The sequence below is a fragment of the Hemiscyllium ocellatum genome, chromosome 10, assembly GCF_020745735.1.
Source record: "Hemiscyllium ocellatum isolate sHemOce1 chromosome 10, sHemOce1.pat.X.cur, whole genome shotgun sequence".
NCBI lineage: Eukaryota > Metazoa > Chordata > Chondrichthyes > Orectolobiformes > Hemiscylliidae > Hemiscyllium > Hemiscyllium ocellatum.
In genome coordinates, this window is record NC_083410.1 from 902,659 (window position 1) to 927,691 (window position 25,033).

Here is a 25,033-nt window from a genome sequence, read left to right on the forward strand (position 1 = left end):
GTCTGATAACAGGGGAAGAATCTTCTTCGATCAGTTCATTCATGTATTCCAACTTTTCTATCATCTGCCCGATGGAAGAGGGTGGAAGTGAGTATAACCGGGTGGCACGGGCCTTTGATGACATTGGTTGCTTTCTTGACCCAGCAGGAAGTGTAGATAGAGTCAATGGGTGGGAGACTGGTTTGTGTGATAGGCTGGACTGTGATATCTTTCTGTAGTATCTTGTGGTTTTGGGCAGAGCAGGTGCCACCGTACCAAGCCGTGATGCATCTGGATAGGATGCTTTCCATGGTGCTACTATGGAAAGAGTCAAAGTTTGTGTGAAGATTTGTAGCTCGGGTGCTGGTTGTTGTGGTTCTGTTCGCCGAGCTGGGAATTTGTGTTGCAGATGTTTCGTCCCCTGTCTAGGTGACATCATGGAACATGGTGCCACTATAAATGCCGGAGGAAAGATCACAGAAGCGCTTCACAGGAGGCTCCCAAGCACTGAGGACTAGTGTAGATTTAGTGAGTCTTTGGTGTAGACCTGATGGGCTGAAGGGCCTCTTGCATTAGATATGATTCTATGAGCGTGTGGGCTAGGCCATCATGGGAGCTGGGTGTGAATGGGACCGAGCAACATCTGACGCTTGAGTGCTGTTTGATTCTCGACCTTCTCAGATAGTGAGCCATGTGAAGAACGTGTCTCCCCACTTGGGGGAGTCTTACCAATGGTGGCACTGGCTTTAGACATGTTTCCTGCCACAAAGAGTTCAGTTGAAATGTTCCAACTTGTCCAGGGTGTCAGTGAATCGACCTTCCACCAGGATCAAGAGCAGCATTAGGCAGGGAGGATTGTTTCCAAGGAGGAACCAGTGACAGGGAAACAGATGCCAGGCACTAGCAATGATGGGTCAGGGGGACAGACAGGGAAGTGACGAGGAGCATGGGAGGGTTGTAGGGTGGTGAGGGAGTGAGTTGGGCACTGGGCGATGGGGCAGGTGAGCAGGGACTAGGTGAGGGAGTTGGCTCATCTCTGTTTAAGGTGATAGTACTCATGAGTTGATGTCAAGAGTAGTTACTTTGAGCATTTGACCTGCTCTTGAACTATTTGTTAAACTAGTCCATTTCATTTTCTGATCAATGGTCATCCCCAGGATGTTGACATTGATGGATTCAGTGATGATAATGCCATTGAACATAAAGGAACAATGGTTAGATTGTCTCTTGTTGGAAATGGTCATTGCCTGGCATTTGTGTGGCACAAATGTTACTTGCCACTCTTTAGCCCAGACCTGATATTAGACAAGGACTGTATCTGAAGAGTTGTGAATGGTTATGAAATCATCCCCACTTCTGCTGAAGTAGCTGAAGATGGTTGGGCCATGGACGCTACCCTGAGAAGATCCTGCAGGGATGTCCTGGAACTGAGATGACTGACCTCCAACAACCACCACCATCTTCCTTTGTGTCAGGTCTGACTCCAACCAGCGGACCGTTTCTCCCCATTCCCATTGATTCCACGTTTCCGAGGTTGCCTTGATGCCACACTCAGTCAGCTGCTGCCTCGGTGTCAGGGGCTATCCCTCTCCCCTCCCCTCCCCTCTGGAATTCAGCCCTTCTATCCATGTTTGAGCTTTGCCCGAAACGTTGAATTTCTTGCTCCTCGGATGCTTCCTGACCTGCTGTGTTTTTTCAGCACCACTCTGACCTTTCCATGTTTGACCCAAGGCTGTAATGAGCTCAGGAGCTGAATGGCCCTGGGGGAACCCAAACTGGGCGTCACTGAGCAGGTGCTGTTTGCGAGCACTGTTACTGACACCGTCCATCACTTTTACTGATGTTGGAGAGTAGACTGATGGGACAGTAACGGGTGGGTTGGATTTGTCCTGCTTTTTATGGACAGGACTTAACTGATGGATGATGCTCCTGGCCTTCTCATTTGCTGCCTGTTACTCCCTCTCCATTTTCCCAGTGTAAGGTGATGTGTTCAATGATGTCTTCCTGAGCAGTGTGGTCTCTTGCTGTGCTCACGAGTCTCTCTTCTTTTTCTTTCTCTTTCGCTCTTCGTCTGTGTGTCTCTCTCTCTCTCTCACTCTCTCTCCCCCTCCGTCTCTCTCCCTGTCTCGCTCGCTCGTTCTCCTCCCTTTTCTGTCTCTCTCCCCCCTTCTCTTTCTCTCTCCCTATCTGTCTATTCCCCACGTCTCTTCCCCCCCCCCCCCCCCCCCCGTCTCTGTCTCCTTCCCCCGTCGCTGTCTCTTCCCCTGTCTCTCTCTCCTGTCCATCTCTCTCGGTCTCCCCCGTCTGTCTCGCTCTCCCCCCGTCTCTCTCACTCTCTCCCCCGTCTCTCTCGCTTTCTCCCCCCGTCTCTGTCACTCTCTCCCCCATCTCTCTCGCTCTCTCCCCCCGTCTCTCTCGCTCTCTCCCCCCGTCTCTCTCGCTCTCTCCCCCCGTCTCTCTCGCTCTCTCCCCCCGTCTCTCTCGCTTTCTCCCCCCGTCTCTCTCGCTTTCTCCCCCGTCTCTCTCGCTTTCTCCCCCCGTCTTTCTCGCTCTCTCCCCCGTCTCTCTCGCTCTCTCCCCCGTCTCTCTCGCTGTCACCCCCATCTCTCGCTCTCTCCCCCGTCTCTCTCGCTCTCTCCCCCGTCTCTCTCGCTCTCCCCTCCGTCTCTCTTGCTCTCCCCGTCTCTCTTGCGCTCCCTCCCGTCTCTCTCGCGCGCTCCCCCCGTCTCTCTCGCTCTCTCCCCGTCTCTCTCGCTCTCTCCCCGTCTCTCTCGCTCTCTCCCCGTCTCTCTCGCTCTCTCCCCGTCTCTCTCGCGCGCTCCCCCGTCTCTCTCGCGCGCTCCCCCGTCTCTCTCGCGCGCTCCCCCCCGTTTCTCTCACGCTCTCCCCCTGTCTCTCTCGCGCTCTCCCCCTGTCTCTCTCGCGCTCTCCCCCTGTCTCTCTCGCACTCTCCCCCTGTCTCTCTCGCTCTCTCCCCCCGTCTCTCTCGCTCTCCCCCCCGTCCGTCTTGCCCTCCCCCCATCTGTCTTGCTCTCCCCCCATCTCTCTCGTTCTCTCCTCCCCCATCTCTCTTGCTTTCTCCCCCCCGTCTCTCTCGCACTCTTCCCCCCCCATCTCTCTCGTTCTCTCCTCCCCCATCTCTCTTGCTTTCTCCCCCCCGTCTCTCTCGCACTCTTTCCCCCCCCATCTCTCTCGCTCTTCCTGCCTTTGCCTCTCTCTCTCTGCCTCTCTCTCTCTCTGTCTCTCTCGTTCTCTCTCTCTCTCTGACTCTCTCTCTGTCTCTCTCACACCCAGGCTGTGTATCCTGGTAACTGTGTGTAGCACCCAGGCCTGGATGATGTGGCGATTTATTAACTTCCAACTGCGACGATGGAGAGAGGTTCAAGCAGAGCAGGCATCTCGTAGGAAGATTGTAGGCACCATGGCAACACGAGGCCGGGTCCTCCGCAGGGAACCAGGTCAGTCTGTGGCTGTGGGAGGTTGAGGCAGATGTGTGTCTGATGGGTTTGTGGGATCACAGCTCAGGTGTGGGTCAGGGAGTTCCAGTTTGGAGTTGGTGAAGGTCAAATGGAACTCAGGCTGAGTATGGGAATGTCGGGGATTGGGTTGCAGTTTTGGGGTCAGCTGGGGTTCAATGGTCAGAATGGGAGTGCAAGGGTTTGGGTGAGGATTGGTGTCAGGGCTCCATGGTCTCTCAGTAACTTCTCCTCTTTCTTTCTCCCAGGTCACCATGACAATGGTTTGATCAAATCAGAGAATGGCACATCACCTCGGACTCGAAAATCCAAATCACCCTAAACTAGGCCAGTCAGGGCTGGGAGTCTTTCTGACCACATCACCCCTGGCCCAGGGGGATCAAACTTGGACCTTCAATAACTGTTTCTTATTCACCATTCTTCCCTGAAGCACAACCCCACCCTCCACTTCTTGAGTCCACTTTCCAGTCAGTGCCTCAGTCAACCATGCCCTCCACATTTTATCCAAATCTCTCCCATTTCCCAAATCCTTCCCAGGATCAAAGCATAAATTAATCCCACCATCCCCAATCCATGCTCAATCCTAACTCTTATCCACACACTGGATGAGATCAGCTCAGTTGGTGTAGATTGGAGATGAAGCCCTGTCCCCTCCCTGCCTCAGAGTGTGGACCACAGCACCGTCTTTTTGGCTGATTGAATTAACATGGGCCTCTTTACATTAAAGTGTAAAGTACATCTGGATATGTGTCAGCAACTGTCAATGGTCCTTGGAGGCTCTCCCAGTGCCCAGAGCAGGGTCTGCCAGTGCCCACAGCAGGGTCTGCCAGTGCCCACAGCAGGGTCTCCCAGTGCCCACAGCAAGGTTTCCCAGTGGCCCAGAGCTGGGATGAGCCTATCTGATGTCCAGTGTTTATCTGCTGTACCTACAGCTCCCCATGAGCAGCAGTGATTGATGGATGACTGGAAATATCATCACCGTGATCCTTCCTGCCCTCGCTGTAGGGTGACAGTCGTGTAAGTCTGACTGTAAATAAACATGCAAATTGAACATGATATCTTTTTGTGATCTGTTAATCTTTGAACATTGTACCTTAATGTTGTGGGAAGATGTCAGTATTAATTACAGTCCCACAAGCAGAGTCTGGGAGCCCTGCAGTGGGCAGATCAGTTGTCTGACAGTTTTGAGAGGAGGCTGCTGTGTTAGTTAAACCCCACAGGAGCTAAGATGTACCATTCACTGAAGGATAATCAGATCATTATCTAACAGACTGCTGGAAGTGTTTCAAATATTACTTTATTCAGTTTGCATTATGTTCCCTATTACAAAGATCATTGTTCCCCTTTTTGACATCAACAGTTATAATCCCCTATATGTATTTTGATCTTGGAGTCCCATGGGAGCACACTAAGGTGCATGGATATCTCCCTGGGACAGTGGTGGGCAGATATCTCTCTGGTGTTGAGGTGTACGGATATCTGCCTGGTTCTGTGGTGGGCAGATACCTGCTTGATATTGAGGTGCACTGATATCTGCCTGGTTCTGAGGTATATGGATATCTCCCTGGGATGGTGGTGGGCAGATATCTCTATGGTATTGAGGTGTGCGGATATCTCCCTGGTTCTGTGGTGGGCCGATACCTCCTTGATATTGAGGTGTGTGGATATCTCCCTGATTCTGTGGTGGGCAGATACCTGCTTGATATTGAGGTGGGCGGATATCTCCCTGGTTCTGTGGTGGGCAGATATCTGCTTGATATTGAGGTGTGCGGATGTCTCCCTGGTTCTGTGGTGGGCAGATACCTCCTTGATATTGAGGTGTGCGGATATCTCCCTGGTTCTGTGGTGGGCAGATACCTCCTTGATATTGAGGTGTGCGGATATCTCCCTGGTTCTGTGGTGGGCAGATATCTGCTTGATATTGAGGTGTGCGGATATCTCCCTGGTTCTGTGGTGGGCAGATATCTTTCTTGTACTGAAGTGTGCGGTTATCTCCCTGGGACTGAGCTTCTGATGGTCTCTGGTCAAGAAATTGCCAACATTCTGATGGCATCGTTGCACAGTCCTCACTGCTCATCTCAGCAGGAGCAAGCTCTGGATCACCAAATGACATAGAGCTGGAGAAACAAAAACAAAATTACAAAGGAAAAGATGAAACCAGAGCAGGAGTCAGTTATACATCCTCTTCAGCTTGTGTGACCACAATGCCAGTTCCCTGACAATCCCCATAACCTTTCAATATCTATTGATCTTTGACTTGAATCTACTCAGTGACTGAGCCATCACAGACTCCTGAGGTAGAGAGATCCCAAATTCAGAGTGAAGTAAATACTTATCCCAGTCCTCAATGGTTTCCCTCTTATTTTGAGACTGTGCAGTGATAATTAAACCTCTTGTGTAGGACCTTATTTTAAACTACAACATTCCACCATTTCCCCTCTATCTATTCTCCTGATTAGATATTCACAAAACCCCCAACTGGTTTGATCAATCCAGAATGACTCAGCCTAATCCTATCATTGTTTTCTCAGTATTTAATGATAAAATTCTTCATCAGTGATTCCAGCATTTCCCTATTATTGATGTCAGACTGATGAGTCAGTAATTGTCCATTTTCTATTTTTTTTAAATAGTGTCGTTCATTTAGCATCTTCCAATCTGCAGGAGCCAATCAGATTCTGAAGAATTCTGAAACGTGAGCCCCCTCTGGGGATGTAAATCATCGGGTCCAGGGGATTTATCTCTTTAAAGTCCCATTACTTTCCAAAATACTATTCTGTTTACTGTCACTAATATATTTCACTTTGTAAATCTTACTCATCTTGGGGCTCTCTTAAGTATTCCCAGGAGTTTCTTTCTCAGATTAAAATGAATAACTTGTTTCTCTGTCATTTCCTTTTTTCCCAGTGGTATGTTTTGCTATCTCTGCTTATATTACATCCATTTTTGATCTTTCTAAACTTTTTTTACAAACCAATTGCTGAAAGTGCTGGAGAAATTGATCAGATCTGGAGAGAAAGCAGAACGAACATTTTGTGTCTTGTCCTTCTGAACTGATAATCGTTATGACAAGGTGGTATATACGCTGAGGAGACTGATGGAGGTGGAACCCACTGAGAGAGAGCAACAGTCAGGAGGGAAAGGGATGGCTAATAGTAAGCCAGGGAGAAAGAAAGGATGATAATGGGGACCATGAGTAGATGAAAATGGGTGGGCTGTGCTGAAAGAAGCCCATGTCATGACAAAGCCTGATGTGTTGGGATGGGTAAAGGAGGTGCTGAGGTTCTAAAGTTACTGACCTGGATATTGAGTGGGGAGGGGGACAGGGTCCCCGAGTGGAAGGGGAGGGGCTGTTCTTCCAGCTTGTGCTGAGCTTCACTGGAGCCCTGCAGCAAGTCTGAGACAGAGATGTTGGTCAGGGACCAGGGTGGGGGGGTTACAGTGACGGGGAACAGGGTGGGGGGGGGTTACAGGGAACAGGGTGGGGGGGGGTTACAGTGACGGGGAACAGGGTGGGGGGGTTGCAGTGATGGGGAACAGGGTGGGGGGGTTACAGTGACGGGGAACTGGAAGCTCAGGGTCTGGTTTGTGGGCAGGACGTAGATGTTCTGTGAAGGGGTCACCCAGTCTACACTTTGCCACCCCCCCCAAGTGTAGGGGAGAGCACATTGTGAGCAGTGAGGGCAGTCGCCCAGATTGTGGGAAGGGCAGGGAAAGTGCTGCTTCACCTGGAAGGTGTGTGAAACATTGGATAGTGAGATGGGAGGAGGGACATGGGCAGGTGTATCTTCTGCAATTGCAGGACAAAGTGCCATTTGGCTGTGAGGAGGCGGTGGTGATGGTGTTGGGGGAGTGGACCAGGGGGTCATGGAGGAAATGCTGACAAGGGAGGACAATATTTACCTGGTCATAGCATTCTGCTCAGAAATGGCAGCTTATGGGCCTTTGAACGTTGATGCTGCTAGAGTGGAATCTGAGGATGGTGGGGGACCCTACCACTCTGTTGTTGAAGGGAAGAGAAGTGCAGGAAGTGGGTCAGACGTGGCAAATGACCCTGTCGAACAAGGTAGCAGGAAATCCTCAGCTGAGGAAAAAGTGGACATTTTTGAGAATCCCCTGTGGAACGTGGCACCCAGAGCAGATGAGATGCAGTCGGAGAAACTAGGAGAAGGGACTGGAATAGCTTTTGGATCTGCTTTTATATTTCACGGTGGCACAGTGGTTAGCACTGCTGCCTCACAGCACCAGAGACCTGGGTTCAATTCCCGACTCAGGCGACTGACTGTGTGGAGTTTGCACGTTCTCCCTGTGTCTGCGTGGGTTTCCTCCGGGTGCTCCGGTTTCCTCCCACAGTCACAAAGATGTGCGGGTCAGGTGAATTGGCCATGCTAAATTGCCCGTAGTGTTAGGTAAGGGGTAAATGTAAGGGTATGGGTGGGTTGCGCTTCGGCGGGTCGGTGTGGACTTGTTGGGCCGAAGGGCCTGTTTCCACACTGTAAGTCTAATCTAATCTAATTTCCTTTAATCTTTTCACTTAAATCGGGTAGTTAGACTTTGACCACAGAAGCAGTTAACGTTTCAGGTTCAGTAACCCTTCTTCAGAATCCATTTATTGCCGGTAGAATCTTGGGGTTATTATATCCCAAGTTTAGCAATGGAGCTCCGCCTGCAGGCCAGCTGTGTCTGTCTGTGAGAATTCCCGAGTACTAGTTACCAGCTAACCAGTCTCGTTCTGTCAAGGAAATAGGTCAGTCCAGGTCGTTCAGACACAGTGAGTGGAGTCAGTGCATTGAGATGATTTGATTGAGGTCAGGTTCCTAATTTGGTGGAAGGGCTGTTGCTGAAGCTGCCAGGGCTGTATGTCAGAGCCTACACGATAAAATTAAACTGGAAATGAAAACAAAGGGATGACTGACCGAGCTTTCTGATCCATCTCCTGTTGAGTCTTGGGGAGGGACTCTTGGACCAGAGACTCCTGGACTATTTGTGCCTTCCTTTCCTGAGCTTTCTGCTGGAATGAGTTGAGAACTTCACTCGGAAATTCTGCAGCATTCGCTTGCAGGTATTTGTGAACATATTCATCAGCGTCAGTGATGATGAAACGGCAACCGAGCACTGGAGAGGAAACAAGGTGAACAAGGCTGTTAGCACTGACTGAGGCAAAGGAAAAACCATGGCTCTGAGATTGAACTGTAGCACTCGGAGTATTACATACACAACATAACACAAGATACAGCACAGAAACAAGCTGTTCAAACAGCTAATCTGTATAGACCTTTAAGCCCCAGTCGACTCTTCTCCCATCCTACCTCATTTAAATATCAACATATCTCTCTACTTTGTTCTCTCTCATCTGTCTCTCCCTTAATGCATCTATACTATACACTTCAATTAAACCCCGGGGGAGCATGTTACACATTGTCAAACATACATTTGTCACAAAACTGGTCCCTTTTTTCTAAAAGCTGTCTCCTTTTGGATGTAGGTTTGCTCACTGAGCTGGAAGGTTTATTTTCAGTCATTTTGTCACCATACTGGGTAACATCTTCAGTGGGCCTCCGGATGAAGCACTGCTGATGATTCCTGCTTTCTGTTTATATGTTTGGGTTTCTTTGGGTTGATGATATCATTCCCTGTGATGATGTCATTTCCTGTTCTTTTTCTCAGGGTCCAAGTTAATGTGTTTGTTGATAGAGTTCCTGTTGGAATGCCATGTTTCTAGGAATTCTCGTGCATGTCTCTGTTTGGCTTGTCCTAGGATGGATGTGTTGTCCCAGTCGAAATGGTGTTCTTCCTCATCCGTATGTGAGGATACTAGTGAGAGAGGGTCATGTTATTTTGTGGCTAGTTGACATTCATGTATCCTGGTGGCTAGTTTTCTGCCTGTTTGTCCAATGTAGTGTTTATTACAGTTAATACTATGTTCCTAGAAGCATGGCATTCCAACTGGAACTCTATCAACAAACACATCGACTGGGACCCCATATACCACCCCCTGGGAAAAAGAACAGGAAATGGCATCACCAACCCAAAGAAACCCAAACATATACATAGAAATCAGGAACTATCAGCAATGCTTCGTCCTGAGGGCCACTGAAGATGTTACCTAGTATGGGTGACGAAACATCTGAAAATGGACCTTCCAGCTCAGCGAGCAAACCCACATCCTGAACCTCAACCTGAGCTACAAATCTTCTCAAAACACACTGGCTGTCTCTTTTCTCAAGGATACTGCGTCCTTGGTTCTTTCCTCAGAGGGGTCATAAATCCCTCCCAGCTCTGAGGTGACTAGTTTGGTACAGAGATGAAAAAGGATGTTGAAAGGCCTTTTGTTTATATGTAAACAGATAAGACTTCAGAGAGATAAGTACAGCAGTAGCTCAGCATTTAAATTTGCTGGAGAAACCATCAGAATCTATAGAGGTGGCAAGAATTCAATTGTAAATGAAGCAGCTTGAGTTAAAGGCGAGAGATAAAGAAAGGGCAGCAGAAATGAAACAGTTTGAGTTACGATTCAAAGCAAAAGAGAGGGAAAAGGAGAGCACAGAAAGAAAAAGAGTGTTTGAACTTCAAGAATTGACACTTAAAAAGGGAATGATTTGGAGATGACAGTGTTGGACTGGGGTGTACAAAGTTAAAAATCACACAACACCAGGTTATAGTCCAACAGGTTTAATTGGAAGCGCACTAGCTTTCAGAGCGTGATGAAGGAGCGTCGCTCCGAAAGCTAGTGTGTTTCCAATTAAACCTGTTGGACTATAACCTGGTGTTGTGTGATTTTCAACTTAAAAAGGAAAGGCAGCTTAAAAGGCTGGAGATAAAGGCTGAAGGAAACCTCAGTGAGACAGTATTGTGAACTCATGTGGAAGAGCAGAGAGTTAAGGTTAGCAGCTGAAGGGGCTGATGATTATGAGCTGGTCCATAAAACATGGTTTGGCTTCCAGAATCAATTACAGTCCATGAGGGATAGAAACTGGGGCAAAAGGAAATCTTCACACGGAAAGGGAAAGGAAAGGTAGATCTCAGTGAAGACCATAAGGATAACTTACTACAGGGTAAAAAAGAAACCCTTGAGGGGACAAACAAGTTAAAAGCTCCAGTGTTTTCATTGTAATAAAGTGACCCACACGAAATCACAGTGTTGGTGGGTTAGGAGAAAGCCAGATGTAGGAAAACCCAACAAACCTGGAAGTTCTGTTGGACTAGTAACAAAACGCACAAGGGAAGTTAGACAGCTGCCGCAGAGTGTACAAGATGATCAGAGGTTGGTTAAGGAAGAAGTGCCAGATCTGCTTAAGAAATATACATGCAAAGGTAAAGTTTATTCACACAGGCCAGAAGCAGTAGGTAAGGAGGTTACAATATTAAGGGACACAGGATCCTCTCAGTCTGTAATGCTGAAGGATGAGGAGATATGTATTCCTGAGAGACTATTGCCAGAAAAGGTACTGGTAACAGGAATTCATGGTGAAACAAAAAGTGAACAAGGAGAAAGTGAGGACTGCAGATGCTGGAGATCAGAGCTGAAAATGTGTTGCTGGAAACGCGCAGCAGGTCAGGCAGCATCCAAGGAGCAGGAGAGTCGATGTTTCGGGCATAAGCCCTTCTTCAGAAATGAGGAGAATGTGCCAAGCAGGCTAAGATAAAAGGTAGGGAGGAGGGAGTTGGGGGAGGGGTGTTGGGAATGCGATAGGTGCAATGAGGTTAAGGTGAGGGTGATAGGCCGGAGTGGGGGTGGGGGCGGAGAGGTCGGGAAGATGATTGCAGGTCAAGAGGGCGGTGCTGAGTTCGAGGGTTGGGACTGAGACAAGGTGGGGGGAGGGGAAATGAGGAAACTGGAGAAATCTGTATTTATTCCTTGTGGTTGGAGGGTTCCTAGGCGGAAGATGAGGCGCTCCTCCTCCAACCGTCGTGTTGTTATGGTCTGGCGAAAGAATCGCAGAGGGAGTGTTCTTTCCGGAACGCTGATAGGGGAGGGGAGGTGGCGGAAATGACAGAGGACCCCACCTCCCACCATCAAACCATTATCTCCCAGACCATAACCTCATCACCTCAGGGGATCTCCAATCCACCGCCTCCAACCTCATTGTCCCAAAACCCGCACCACCTGTTTCTAACTCCTAACCAAAACCCACAAACCCGACTGCCCCGGCTGGCCCATTGTCTCAGCCTGCTCCTGCCCCACCGAACTCATCTCTGCATACCTCAACACTGTCCTTCTCCCTCAGTCCAAGAACTCCCCACCTACATTCGGGACACCACCCACGCCCTCCACCTCCTCCAGGATTTTCGCTTCCCTGGTCCCCAATGCCTTATCTTCACAATGGACATCCAATCCCTGTACACCTCCATCCCCCATCACGAAGGACTCAAAGCCCTCCGCTTCTTCCTTTCCCGCCGCACCAACCAGTACCCTTCCACTGACACCCTCCTTCGACTGACTGAACTGGTCCTCACCCTGAACAACTTCTCTTTCCAATCCTCCCACTCCCTCCAAACTAAAGGAGTTGCCATGGGCACCCGCATGGGCCCCAGTTATGCCTGCCTCTTCATCTGATATGTGGAAAATCCATCTTCCGCAACTACACTGGCACCACCCCCCACCTTTTCCTCCACTACATCGATGACTGTATCGGCGCTGCCTCGTGCTCCCACGTGGAGGTTGAACAGTTCATCCACTTTATTAACACTTTCCACCTCGACCTCAAATTTACCTGGACCGTCTCAGACTCCTCCCTCCCCTTCCAAGACCTCTCCATTTCTATCTCAGGTGACCGACTCAACACGGACATTTACTATAAACCGACCGACTCCCACAGCTACCTGGACTACACCTCCTCCCACCCTGCCCCCTGTAAAAACTCCATCCCATATTCCCAATTCCTTCGTCTCCGCCGCATCTGTTCCCAGGAGGACCAATTCCAATACCAAACAACCTAGATGGCCTCCTTCTTCAAAGACCACAATTTCCCCCAGACGTGATCGACAATGCCCTCCACCGCATCTCCTCCACTTCCCGCTCCTCCGCCCTTGAACCCCACCTCTCCAACTGCCACCAGGACAGAACCCCACTGGTTCTCACCTACCACCCCACCAACCTCCAGATACATCGTATCATCCTTCATCATTTCCGCCACCTCCAAACAGACCCCACCACCAGGGATATATTTCCCTCCCCTCCCCTATCAGCGTTCCGGAAAGACCACTCACTCTGCAACTCCCTCATCAGGTCCACACCCCCCACCAACCCAACCTCCACTCCCGGCATCTTCCCCTGCAACCGCAAGAAATGTAAAGCCTGTGCCCACACCTCCTCCCTCACTTCCCTCCAAGGCCCCAAGGGATCCTTCCTTATCCGCCACAAATTCACCTGCACCTCCACACACATCATTTACTGCATTCGCTGCACCCCATGTGGCCTCCTCTATATTGGGGAGACAGGCCGCCTACTTGCGGAACGTTTTAGGGAACACCTCCGGGACACCCGGACCAACCAACCCAACCGCCCCGTGGCTCAAAACTTCAACTCCCCCTCCCACTCCACCGAGGACATGCAGGTCCTTGGCCTCGTCCATCGCCAGACCATGGCAACACGACTCCTGGAGGAAGAACGACTCATCTTCCGCCTAGGAACCCTCCAACCACAAGGGATGAATGCAGATTTCTCCAGCTTCCTCATTTCCCCTCCCCCCACCTTATTTCTGTCCCAACCCTCGAACTCAGCACCACCTTCCTAACCTGCAATCTTCATCCTGACCTCTCCGCCCCCATCCCCACTCCGGCCTATCACCCTCACTTTAACCTCCTTCCACCTATCGCATTTCCAACGCTCCTCCCCCAAGTCCTTCCTCCCTACCTTTTATCTTAGCCTGCTTGGCACATCCTCCTCATTCCTGACGAAGGGCTCATGCCCGAAACGTCGATTCTCCTACTCCTTGTATACTGCCTGACCTGCTGCACTTTTCCAGCAACGCATTTTTCAGCTCTGAAATAATAAGTGCTCAATCAAGTACAATGAGGCAAGATTGTCCAGAGAAGAGTGGAAATTTTGAGGTAGACGTACTGGACAGACTCTCAGCTCCAGGAATACAATTTGTCCTTGCAAATCATATAGTTGATTCACCACTAGGCGTGCTGCCTACTGTAGTTGAAAAGCAAGTAGAGACGCTGGCAACTGAAGATCTGGAGAAAGATTTTCCAAGTACCTTCCCAGATTGTGTGGTCACAAGATCACAGAGGCACAAGCTGAGGCAGGAGAGACCACAGATAAGGAAGCTGACCTAGCTGTATGGGACTTTTGTTTTTATCAGATAAGTGGTACAGAGCAGGAGCAAATAGGTAAACATGCAAGTATCCTTAGCTCTGCTAAGCTGATTGAGTTACAGCAGAAAGATGAGAACTTAAACCAGTTATATCAAAAGGCATATACAGAGAAAGAAAGTGAATGCATCCATATGTGTTATAACTTAACAAATGATGTCTTAATGAAGAAATGGAGACCATCACACATTCGAGCAAGTGAGAAACGGGCAGAGATTAATCAAATTGTTTTGCCTGTTTGGTGTAGAAAGGAGGTGCTGCGAATGGCCAATGAGCTACCACTTGGAGGTCATTTAGGGGTGAGGAAAACACAGGCTAAAATACAAAGACATTTTTACTGGCCTGGATTACACAAAGATTTTGCCAAACATGTCATACATGTCAGCTAATTGGAAAACTACAGGCATAATAAAACCTGCACTTTTATTACCTATTCCAACATTTGAGGAACCTTTCACAAGTCTTGATTGTTTGTGTAGATCCCCTACCTCAAACAAAAAGTGGGAATGAGTAATTATTGACCGTAATGGCTATGTCGACTAGATTTCCAGAGACAATCTCATTACACAATATCATAGCTAAAAGGGTTGTAGAAGAAATACTTAAATTTTTTATTTGATACGGCCTGCCAATAGAGATCCAGTCAAATCAAGGATCAAGCTTTGCATCCAAACTATACAAGGTGGTTGTGGATAACTTGGGAATGTGTACCATCCAGTATCACAGGGAGCTCGAGAGATGGCATCAAACATTAAAGACCATGTTGAGGGCTTATGATCAGGATTATCCAGATGATTGGGATAAGGGAGTTCTGTTTGTACTGTCTGCGATCAGCAATACACTGAATGAATCAACCAAATTCAGTCCATTTGAATTAACACTTGGGCATAAAGTAAGAGGACCGTTAAAATTGATTGAAGAGAAATTAATAAGTCAGAATTCACAGACAATCTATGTGGACTATGTGTCAAATTTTAGAGAATAATTAAATAGAGCTGGAGAGGTGGCTAGGCAGCATTTAAAAGTATCACAGCATACAATGAAACAAGAAGCAGATAAGAAATCACAAATTCGTAATTTTGCAATTGGGGATAAGGTGTTAGTGTTACTTCCAGTGACAGGTAAGCCTTTAAAAGCAAAGTTTAGTGGACGTTATCAAATCAAGAAGACATTGAGTGAGGTGAACTACTTCATCAGGACTCCAGGCAGGAAGAAATTTCACAAAGTGTGTGTCATGTAAATTTGTTCAAAAGGTATTTTGATCGGGAAGGAAAGCAAGAGGAGATGATGTTAATGATTACAGCCCAGAAGTAAGAACCACGTTCAGAGGATTCTGAATTGGACATTCCTCAAATCAAATTGGACATTGTCAAAAATTGGGATAAATTATTGAGCGACCTTCCACATGAAAATCGAAATGACCTGAAAGAGTTATTACTGTCACAAGGGGCAATATATGGAAATTAACTGGGAAGTATTAACATAATTGTGCATGATGTAGAGATTGGAGATGCTGTTCTGATTAAGCAACATCCTCATAGCTATAGCCCTCTAAAGTTGGCACAGGTTCAGAAGGAGAGACAGTGCATGTTCCAAGATGGCATAATCGAAGTGAGTTACAGTGACTGGAGCTCACCCAGAGTCATGGTGCCAAAGCCAGATGGTACCCAGCGGTGAGTTGTGGACTATCGCAAAGTCAACGCCGTTACAAAGACTGATGCATATCCAATTCCACGGTTGGAGGACTAGCTCAAAAAAGTGGGACAAGCAACTCACATTTCTAAGTTGTACTTGCTCAGAGGCGACTGGCAAGTACCTCTGTCAGAGACAGCAAAGGCAATTTCAGCTTTTGTAACGCCAAATGACTTTATCAGATCATGATTGTGCCATTTGGTATGAAAAACACTCCAGCCACATTTCAGAGACTGACTAATAAGGTATTGCCGGATTACCCAACAGTGTGGTGTATATTGATGACCTGGTGATTTTTAGTCACTTGTGGAAGGAACATTTACAGCATTTATCGGACTTGTTCGATCGACTTTGGAACGCAAACTTTGTAAAATCGAGCTAAAAGTGAATTTGCCAAAGCCCGAGTCACCTTCCTAGGCCAAGATGTTGGACATGGACAAATGGCCCCATAGGATGCAAAAATGAAAGTAAATTGGGAATTTCCCACACCGTCAACAAAAAAAGCAGCGCCAACGTTCCTGGGGTTGAGTGGATTTTACCGAAAGGTTGTGCTGAACTTTAACAGTGTGACTGCTCCACTCAGCGAATTGTTAAAGAAGGGCAAGAGGTTTCAGTGGACAGCAGACTGTCAAAAGGCATTTGACAGCCTCAAAACTGTGTTACCCACTGCCTCAGTATTAACCAGGCTCGATTACACAAAGGCGGCTATCAATGCCAGTGATGTAGGTGTCGGTGCAGTGCTCCTGCAGGAGGATGATGACGGGATAGTAAGACCCATCGGGTATTTGTCCATGAAGTTGAACGTTCGTCAACAGAAATATTCAACGGTGCAGAAAGAGACTTTAAGCTTGGTGTTGGCATTACAACATTTCAGTCTTTATATTACCAGCAATGTATCTGAGACAATCGTATACACTGATCATCATAGCCCATTGACATTTGTGGAAGAATTTAAGGACAAAAATGCCAGGCTGTTTAGGTGGAACTTGTTGTTCTCACCGTTCAGTTTGACAATAGTGCATGTGGCAGGTCACAAAAACATGATTGCTGACGCATTATCGAGACTCGAATGAGATACGGAGACGTTCAGTTGCAGGTGTGTCACAGCCTGAATTCGCATATGGTTGTGCATGTTTGCAATTTTATCGTTCATATAGTGTATTTGTGTGTTTAGACTACTATGGGTTACTGAAGGATTTTAAAACTGAAGCCATCTTTTGGTAATGATGGTTCATATTTTAAGGGGGGGATGTGTCACAAAGCAGGTTACATTTTTCTAAAAGCTGTTCCTTTTCTCAAGGATTCTGTGTCCTTCGTTTCTTTCAGAGGGGTCGTACACCCCTCCTGGTTCTGAGGTGACTAGTTTGGTATACAGAGGTGAAAAGGATACTGAGAGGCCTTTTGTTTATATTTAAATAGAAAAGACTTCCCACCAAAATGGTCATGTTTTAGAAGAGAATCATTAAAAGGGAGTGGTCACACTAGCTAAGCAAAAGTGAGGACTGCAGGTGCTGGAAACCAGAGTTTAGATTAGAGCGGTGCTGGAAAAGCACAGCAGGTCAGGCAGCATCCGAGGAGCAGGAAAATCGACGTTTCACGCAAATACCTTCATCAGGAACTCTAGCTGAGTAGTTCAGTCCAGAACTAGTTCCATACTAGCTGTGTGGAAACAGTCTCTCTCTCTCTCTCTCCCCTTCTGCCCTTCTAACTTCAACCTGTAAGCATTTGTTCCATTTTTACTGTATTTTAAGGGGGTTTGCTTATTGGGACTGTTGTGTATATTCAGAACTGCATAATGAAGTCTAGTTTGAACAGTTTGAGTTCTGTATGGGTTTTTTTATTCTGTTCTTGGTGTTTCATTGTGTAATTTTGTGAATAAATTTCTGCCTGTTTTAAAACCCGGTAGTCAACCTCGCTAACTTACTCCGGGTAACTCTCACTGCACACTGACTGAAACAGATTGCAAAGTTATGGTCTGACCTGCCTGCTTCCGAATGTTTTAAGTGGTCTGGCCTAGTCCATAACACACTTTCCAGGCTTAGACACATACACACACAAGAAAAGCTCGGTCGAGAGGTAAAGGGAGGTATTTAGCTTATGAGTAAATCAAGTAAATGAAATGTTTCAATTTCAACTCCTTTAAGTTGCATATGTTTCAGGCCTGTGTGAGTTCCCTTGTAACTCTTTAGATCCAATGAAATTGGAATCTCAGAACTTCTAGAGAAGTTCTATAGCCGAGTTCCTGTAAAGGAAACCTTTGCAGGTGAAAAGAATTAGATTCTCTACAGTTTGGAAACAGGCCATTTGGCCCAGCATATCCACACTGATTGTCTGAAGAGTAACCCATCCAGACCCATTCTCCTACCCTATATTTACCTACCCTGACCTACACATTCCTGAACACTGTGGGCAATTTAGCATGGCCAATTCATCTAACCTGCACATCTTTGAACTGGAGCACCCAAAGGAAGCCCACGCAGACACAGGGAGAATGTGCAAACTCCATGCAGAGAGTGACCCAAGGCTGAAATTGAACCCAGTTCCTTGGCAGTGTGAAGCAGCAGTGCAAACCACTGTGTCGCCCTATGACTGAGATGCCCTTGCACTGACTGGGTGTTAGACAGGTGTCTGCTCTTCTGATCCTGTCTGCAAACTGACCTGATTCCCCATGGACTGGTTATAATATTACAAAACTGTCTGCCTTCTGAAAAGGCTTCAATGGTTGGAATAATGCTAATTTAAGCCCTTATTCAAAAAGGGAGGCAAAAAGTAGGAATATATAGGAATCTATAGACTGTTTAGTTTAATATCTGTCATTGGGAACCTATTAAAATCTATTATCATAGAAATAACAATATGACATGTGGAAAGTCAAAGGGTAATCAATCAGAGTCAGCATGGTTTTATGGAGAAGGGTAACTCACGTTTGATTAATTTACTTAAAGTTCTTCAAAAATGTAGATTCTCGAGTTTCTTATCGAGAATAGGAGTACAATGAAAGTGTCTAATGTTGCCACTTTAAGTACCAAGGTGCCGAGGTACAAAGTTGTAAGAGAAACGAGAGTTTAAACGTTAAGTATTACTTCATAGAATAGTGGATAAATAGAGAAATAAGGTAATAGTTACCATTAAAGTCTCTCAATTTAAACAAGGAAAATAAAAGAATAAGTAAAAGGTCAAACAGGTTTTGATGAAACCTCGGTTTATCAAGCTGTACTGTCTGCTGCCATCAGAGATACTGTCACTGCTACTGGAACTGCTACCTTGTCGATCACCCCCAGTGCCTCAGGAACATGCTCAGGTAAGGTTCACTTGTTTGCCAAGCTGAGGTACTGCCATGAGCTGCTGAGAGACCAGGCCAGGACCCACTACGAACAGCTGAGAGACAAGGCAAAAATAAGGTAGAACTGAGCATCAGTCCCACTCATAGACACAGTGTCTTTCACTGGTGTCAAGGTTATGATATCTGCCGTGTCTATCTCAGAGGTTTCTTTGACACTGGCTGGAGGGGGAAAACCCATGTTTCCAAGGGACTGGGTATGTTTTGGTCCTGACCCGTGGGTGAGTTTGCTGCTTTCATGTGGTCCACCGGTTTGTTTAAGACCACCTCACCTTCCTAAACTTTGTGTGTCCTCTGACCTCATCTTGCGTTGACTGTGCCTCTTACGGAGCTCATCTTTTATGCTGAATGCCATTCACATTCAGAAAGTACTTGAATAACTTGTGAGTAAGTGATGGCCTGTTGCTTGTGACCAACACTTTCGGGAACCTGTGAACTATAAAATGATGCTTGCAACGTTTCAATTATCATCCCAGAGTTTGATGAGTGAACTGGATGCGATGTGCATTCAAAGTGATTGGATGTGCAATGACCGAGAACAATAAGCCCATGAAAGGACTGATATAGATGATGTGTAACAGAGTCCAGGGTTTACCTGGCTGTCACAATGGGGGAGCTGCTGCTGTAATGTTGTTCCTTGCTGACATTCTGTTGCATTGCCTCACCAATGCAGCAATGTCAACATCCAATCCTAACCATCAGACAAGCATTCTTACCAACAGCTTCATTTTGGAAATTCCTGGTGGAGTTCAGCCAGTATCTGGCAGCGACCTTTGCTCAGGACAATAACTCTTCCTCCTCAAATACAAAATGCCACCTCAACGGTGATCGGGTCTCGCTGCGCCCAGAAAGCTTTCAACTCTGATTGTGATTATCTTTGACTTGTCCGATCACCACCAGCTGTTTTAGTTTTGCCAGGACTGGAACTTTTTGTCCCCACAGTCTGATATGGTCAGTGCTGACTGGAAGGGTGTCCAGAAAGTTTAAAACCTAATGGTGGGGTATCTGCTAGTAGGAGGCAGCTCAAGGTATCTATATTTCATACTTGGCCTCCCAGGCAGTGTCCCACCTTATAATTGTACGCACTGACATTGAGAGCCCACTGCTGGATTTGACCTGAAGCCATGAGTGGCATTGCTTTATCCTCTCTGATCATCCCGAGCAGGGGAATATTACAAATTTACATCCATTAAAAAATGTTATTGGTGGAACCTTCTCACATTGAAAATAACCACCAAACCTTCCTTCTCTAGCTTGGGGTATTTACCAGCTGCATCAGGCAAAGTCTGGGAAGCATTTGCTGTTGGGCCATCTGGGAGCCTGACACCGTATGGAGAGGTATTTCACATCAGCTCCAGATCTCACTTGAGTTTAGAATGTGCCAACAACTTAGACGATACCAGCTGCTTTCTCACTTCCCTAAAGGCTAATTCTGGGCTCTGAGACCATTTCCAAGGCTGCCCCTTTCTCAGATGTAAGGCAACCAGGGTGGAGACAAGACTAGGTATGGACTTTTCGTAATAATTCACCAACCCAAGGAAAGACCAAAGCTCCTGTAGAGATACGGGAGCTGGGACAACTTTGATTACCCTAATTTTATCTTCCAACAGCAGTTATCTGGTTTTGAGAACTCTGTAGCCCAAGTCGCCCATTTCCCCCCTCAGGCAAATACCTGCCTTGGGGTAGACCATGTAAAATATTCCCCATCATCCACAGAAAAACAGCACACGCTGATGACACCCCAAATGGCAGCCTCGTATATTTGTACAAACCCTTATGGGAATTAATTTTTGCATATTTCTGGGAATCCCCATCTAACTGCAATTGGAGATATGCATGGTTTATATCCAGATTCCTGAAGGATAGCTCCCACCACCAGCTTTATGTATCAGTTCTTTATGCAAGGGATTGGGTATTTATCCAGCTGTGAAAAGGGGTTTACTGTTTGTTTAAAATCCCCACAAAGACAAACCAGCCATCAGGTTTCACTGTCAGTACAACCGGTGCTGCCCATTCTGAAAACTGGACAGGTTTGATGATTCCCTTGTTTTCCAGTCATTGAGTCAGAGCGATATACAGCACAGAAACACACTCTTCAGTCCAACTCAACCATGCCGACCAGATATCCCAACCTAATCTAGTCCCATTTTCCAGCACTTGGCCTGTATCTCTCTAAACCCTTCCTATTCATGTACCCATCCAGATGCCACGTAAATGTTGTAATTGTACCAGCCTCCACCACACCCTCTGGCAGCTCATTCCGGACACGCACTACTCTCTGAGTGAAAAAGTTTCCCCTTAGGTCCCTTTTATATCTTTCCCCTCTCACCTTAAACCTATGCCCCTCTCGTTCTGGACTCCCCCATGCAAAGGAAAATACCTTGTCTATTTACCCAAACTATGCCCCTCATGATTTTATAAACCTCTATAAGGTCACCCCTCAGCCTCCGACGCTCCAGGGAAAACAGCACCAGCCTGTTCAGCCTCTCCCTGTAGCTCAGATCCTCCAACCCTGGCAACATCCTTGTAAATCTTTTCTGAACCCTTTCAAGTTTCACAACATCTTTCCAATAGCAGGGAGACCAGAATTGCACACAATATTCCAACAGTAGTCCAACCTGTAATGTCCTGTACAGCTGCAACATGGCCTCCCAACTCCTGTACTCAATACTCTGACCAATAAAGGAAAGCATACCAAACGCCTTCTGAAGGGCTCTGGCCCGAAACGTCGAATTTCCTGTTCCTTGGATGCTGCCTGACCTGCTGTGCTTTAACCAGTAACACATTTTCAGCTCACTATCCTATCTACCTGCAACTCCACTTTCAAGGAGCTATGAACCTGCACTCCAAGGTCTCTTTATTCAGTAACACTCCCCAGGACCTTACCATTAAGTGTGTAAGTCCTACTCTGATTTGCCTTTCCAAAATGCAGCATCTCACATTTATCTGAATTAAATCCATCTGCCACTTTTCAGCCCATTGGCCCATCTGATCCAGATCCTGTTGTAATCTGAGGTAACCCTCTTCGCTGTCCACTACACCTCCAATCTTGTTTCATCCGCAAACTTACTAACTGTACCTTTTATGCTCGCATCCAAATCATTTATATAAATGATGAAAAGCAGTGGACCCAGCACCGATCCTTGTAGCACTCCACTGGTCACAGGCCTCCAGCCTGAAAAACAACCCTCCACCACCATCCTCTGTCTTCAACCTTTGAGCCAGTTCTGTATCCAAATGGCTAGTTCCCCCTGTATTCCATGAGATCTAACCTTGCTAATCAGTCTCCCATTGGGAACCTTGTTGAACGCCTTACTGAAGTCCATACAGATCATGTCCACCACTCTGCCCTCGTCAATCCTCTTTGTTACTTCTTCAAAAAATTGAATCAAGCTATGAGACTTCTGATTTCTGCCTCCATTTTTGCCAGTAAGGAAAATGGCATAAAGCAGGCCTTGCAGAATCATGGTCAACATACAAGGTGGCCTTGGCTCCATTGACAACCCTGAAACCTTCCTGAAAAATATCCAGGTATTGCATTAGGACTTCACTGAGGCAGCCATTTTCTGTTCAAAAAATGCTGACCCAATCAAGGTGAAAACTTCCTCAGCCAATTCCATGTCATCAGGCTTGTGCCCGAGCCTTTTATTACAGTCAATGGGAACTGAACCATCTGCTTCTCATAAGCGACAGGATCTGAAGTTATACCCATAATCTGTAAAAAAAAAAGTTTCAAGGTGTAGGTGCTGAGTCTAGCTGCGGCCTTGTGTAAACTTAAGGGTTGGTGAAGCCCCGAGTGAATGTTGGTAAAGACTGCTTTGCAATTGTTGCCACCGTTCTACCGACCTCCATTAGAACCAGGTGACCATTTAACTGGACTTTGATCAGTTTACTTTGATCGGTTCTGATTTAGAAGTTGCTGAGCAATCTAACTGTTGCAAGCCAGAGGTAGGAGGGCTTTCGCTCAGGACCCTTCAACCCCAGGGCAAGAATGTGGACTTCACTGGTTTCCTCATTTCCCCTCCCCCCACCTTACCCCAGTTTCAACCTTCCAGCTCAGCACTGTCCCCATGACCTATCCTACCGGCCTATCTCCCTTCCCACCTATCCACTCCACCCTCCTCCCTGACCTATCCCCACCTCCATCTACCTATTGCATTCTTAGCTACCTTTTCCCCAGCTCCCCCACTCCCATTTATCTCTCCAGCCCTGAGGCTTCCAGCCTCATTCCTGATGAAGGGCTCCTGCCCGAAACGTCGATTTTCCTGCTCCTCGGATGCTGCCCGACATGTGCTTTTCCAGCACCACCCTAATCTTGACTCTGACCTCTAGCATCTGCAGGCCTCACTTTCGCTCAGTTTGATTGATCCAGCTCTCAACACTACACTTTAGGAAAGTTGTGAAGACATCAGAGAGAGTATAGAGAAGATTCATGAGAATGGATACAGGGATGAGGAACCTCTGTTATGAAGATAGATTAGAGAAATTGGGGCTATTCTGAGTGTGGAGAGGGTTGAGGGGAAATTTGATCATCAAAGTGTTCAAAAGCATGGAGGTGGCTGGACAGAGCAGACAGAGAGAAACTGTTCCCTATCTGGAAGGACCAAAAACCAGCCAACCCTGCACCAAAATAAAACAATGGAAACACTATTTCACATCATGAGTGGTGAGAGTCTGGAGCGTGTGTAGAGGAGGCCAGTTCACCCAAGGCATTCAAATGGGAATTCGATTATGACCTGTAAAAGGAAGAATGTGTAGGGTTACGGGGAGAAGGTGGAAGAATGGTACTAAATGAATTGCTCCTTCAAAGATCCACCATGGACACATTGAGCTGACTGGCATTGCTCTATGCTCTAACCACTCTGTAATTTCAGAGAGAAACAGACAGGGAACGTTACTGAGTGAATACTAATCCCATCTTTGGACTGTAATCTGTTGCTGGCTCAGAGACACACCAAGTCACAGGTCAGGACCAGGGGTCAAATGCCACGTTGAAGTCTGTGAGAGTTATTTGCTGGATGAATTTTACCTTCAACAATTGAGCAGATCGCCAGATCCTTGGCTGTATAAAATTCTGGGTTTTCCACATTGGTTCCTGGTTTGGGAATCCTTATCTTTGATAATACTCTTCCTCCTATTCTCCCCGAGTTGCGGAGTGGAGGTTCAAAGATGCTGATCTCATCAGTGGCCACGTGGAAGCTGAGGATAAAACGTCGATTCCAGTCATCAGGATTCCTGGACTCCTGCAGCCAAGACAGACAGCAATATACTTAATAAGAGGGCCTAATACTTGTTAGCACAGACCCTCAGAATAGACTCACCCCTCTTTCCCTCTTAACCTGGCCTCCACTGCGAGTACAGCCCACCCAACTGGCAACTTACTCCTGCCCTGTGCCCACTCCCTGTACCCTTGTCTCTGTGTCTCAACTCTCCATGTGACACCCCCAACCCCATGTTCCCTGTCTCCTGCCCTTTCCTCTGTCTTGCCCTGCACTGCCTCCTCTAACGTGTCTCACTCATCCACCTTGTTCTTCCCCTCTCTTTCTGTGTTCTGTGGTTTAATGAAATGCAATCCCACCCTTTGTGTACTGGCAGGCTTGCCGTACTCATGTAGCATTTGCTGTAAGTGCCTTTCTGTGCAGTCAGAGAGAGTCATTAAACACATCACTTGAAACATGGTGCAGCTAAAAATGTGTAGATTTGCATAGCAGTAAGGAAGTCAGCTTCTGAAACCAAACAGCAAGGAAGGAGTAGGAAACCAGGTCAGCATGGACAAAAATAATGAGGTGTACAAAATAATGAGAGGAATAGATAGAGTCAATAGCCAGAGAGTTTTCCCCAGGGCAGGATTGACTGGTACGAGAAGTCATAGTTTGAAGATATTAGGAGGAAGGTATAAAGGAGACATCAGAGGTAGGTTCTTTACACAGAGAGTTGTGAATGCATGGAATGTGTTGCCAGCTGTGGTGGTGGAAGCAGAGTCATTGGGGATATTTAAGCGACTGCTGAACATGCACATGGAAAGCAGTGAGTTGAGGGGTGCGTAGGTTAAGGTACTATATTTTACATTAGGATCAAATCTTGGCACAACATTGTGGGTCTAAGGGCCTATTCTGTGCTGTACTGTTCTATGGACAGTGTGGGCCAAATGGTTTACATACTATATAGTTTTGACTATGACTCTAATGACTGCATTTTCTAATCTGTGCTTCTCTAGAAATCAAAA

General features: G+C 46.9%; 2 protein-coding genes across 2 annotated transcripts in view; one reads left to right on the plus strand and one right to left on the minus strand.

The window, feature by feature from the left end:
* Positions 1–4,511, plus strand: part of tram2 (translocation associated membrane protein 2) — a 32,187-nt gene extending 27,676 nt beyond the window's left edge. Inside the window, exons 10-11 of the mRNA XM_060831179.1 lie at positions 3,274–3,437; positions 3,704–4,511. Coding sequence (XP_060687162.1) covers positions 3,274–3,437; positions 3,704–3,777 — 238 coding nt within the window. The 3' untranslated portion in view covers positions 3,778–4,511. The remainder of the gene's footprint in view (positions 1–3,273; positions 3,438–3,703) is intronic.
* Positions 4,512–4,863: 352 nt separating this feature from the next.
* efhc1 (EF-hand domain (C-terminal) containing 1) overlaps positions 4,864–25,033 on the minus strand; it is a 43,869-nt gene continuing 23,699 nt past the window's right edge. Inside the window, exons 8-10 of the mRNA XM_060830690.1 lie at positions 23,837–24,050; positions 8,372–8,570; positions 4,864–5,572 (exon numbers count right to left, since the gene is read on the minus strand). Of these exons, the coding sequence (XP_060686673.1) occupies positions 4,864–5,572; positions 8,372–8,570; positions 23,837–24,050 (1,122 nt within the window). The remainder of the gene's footprint in view (positions 5,573–8,371; positions 8,571–23,836; positions 24,051–25,033) is intronic.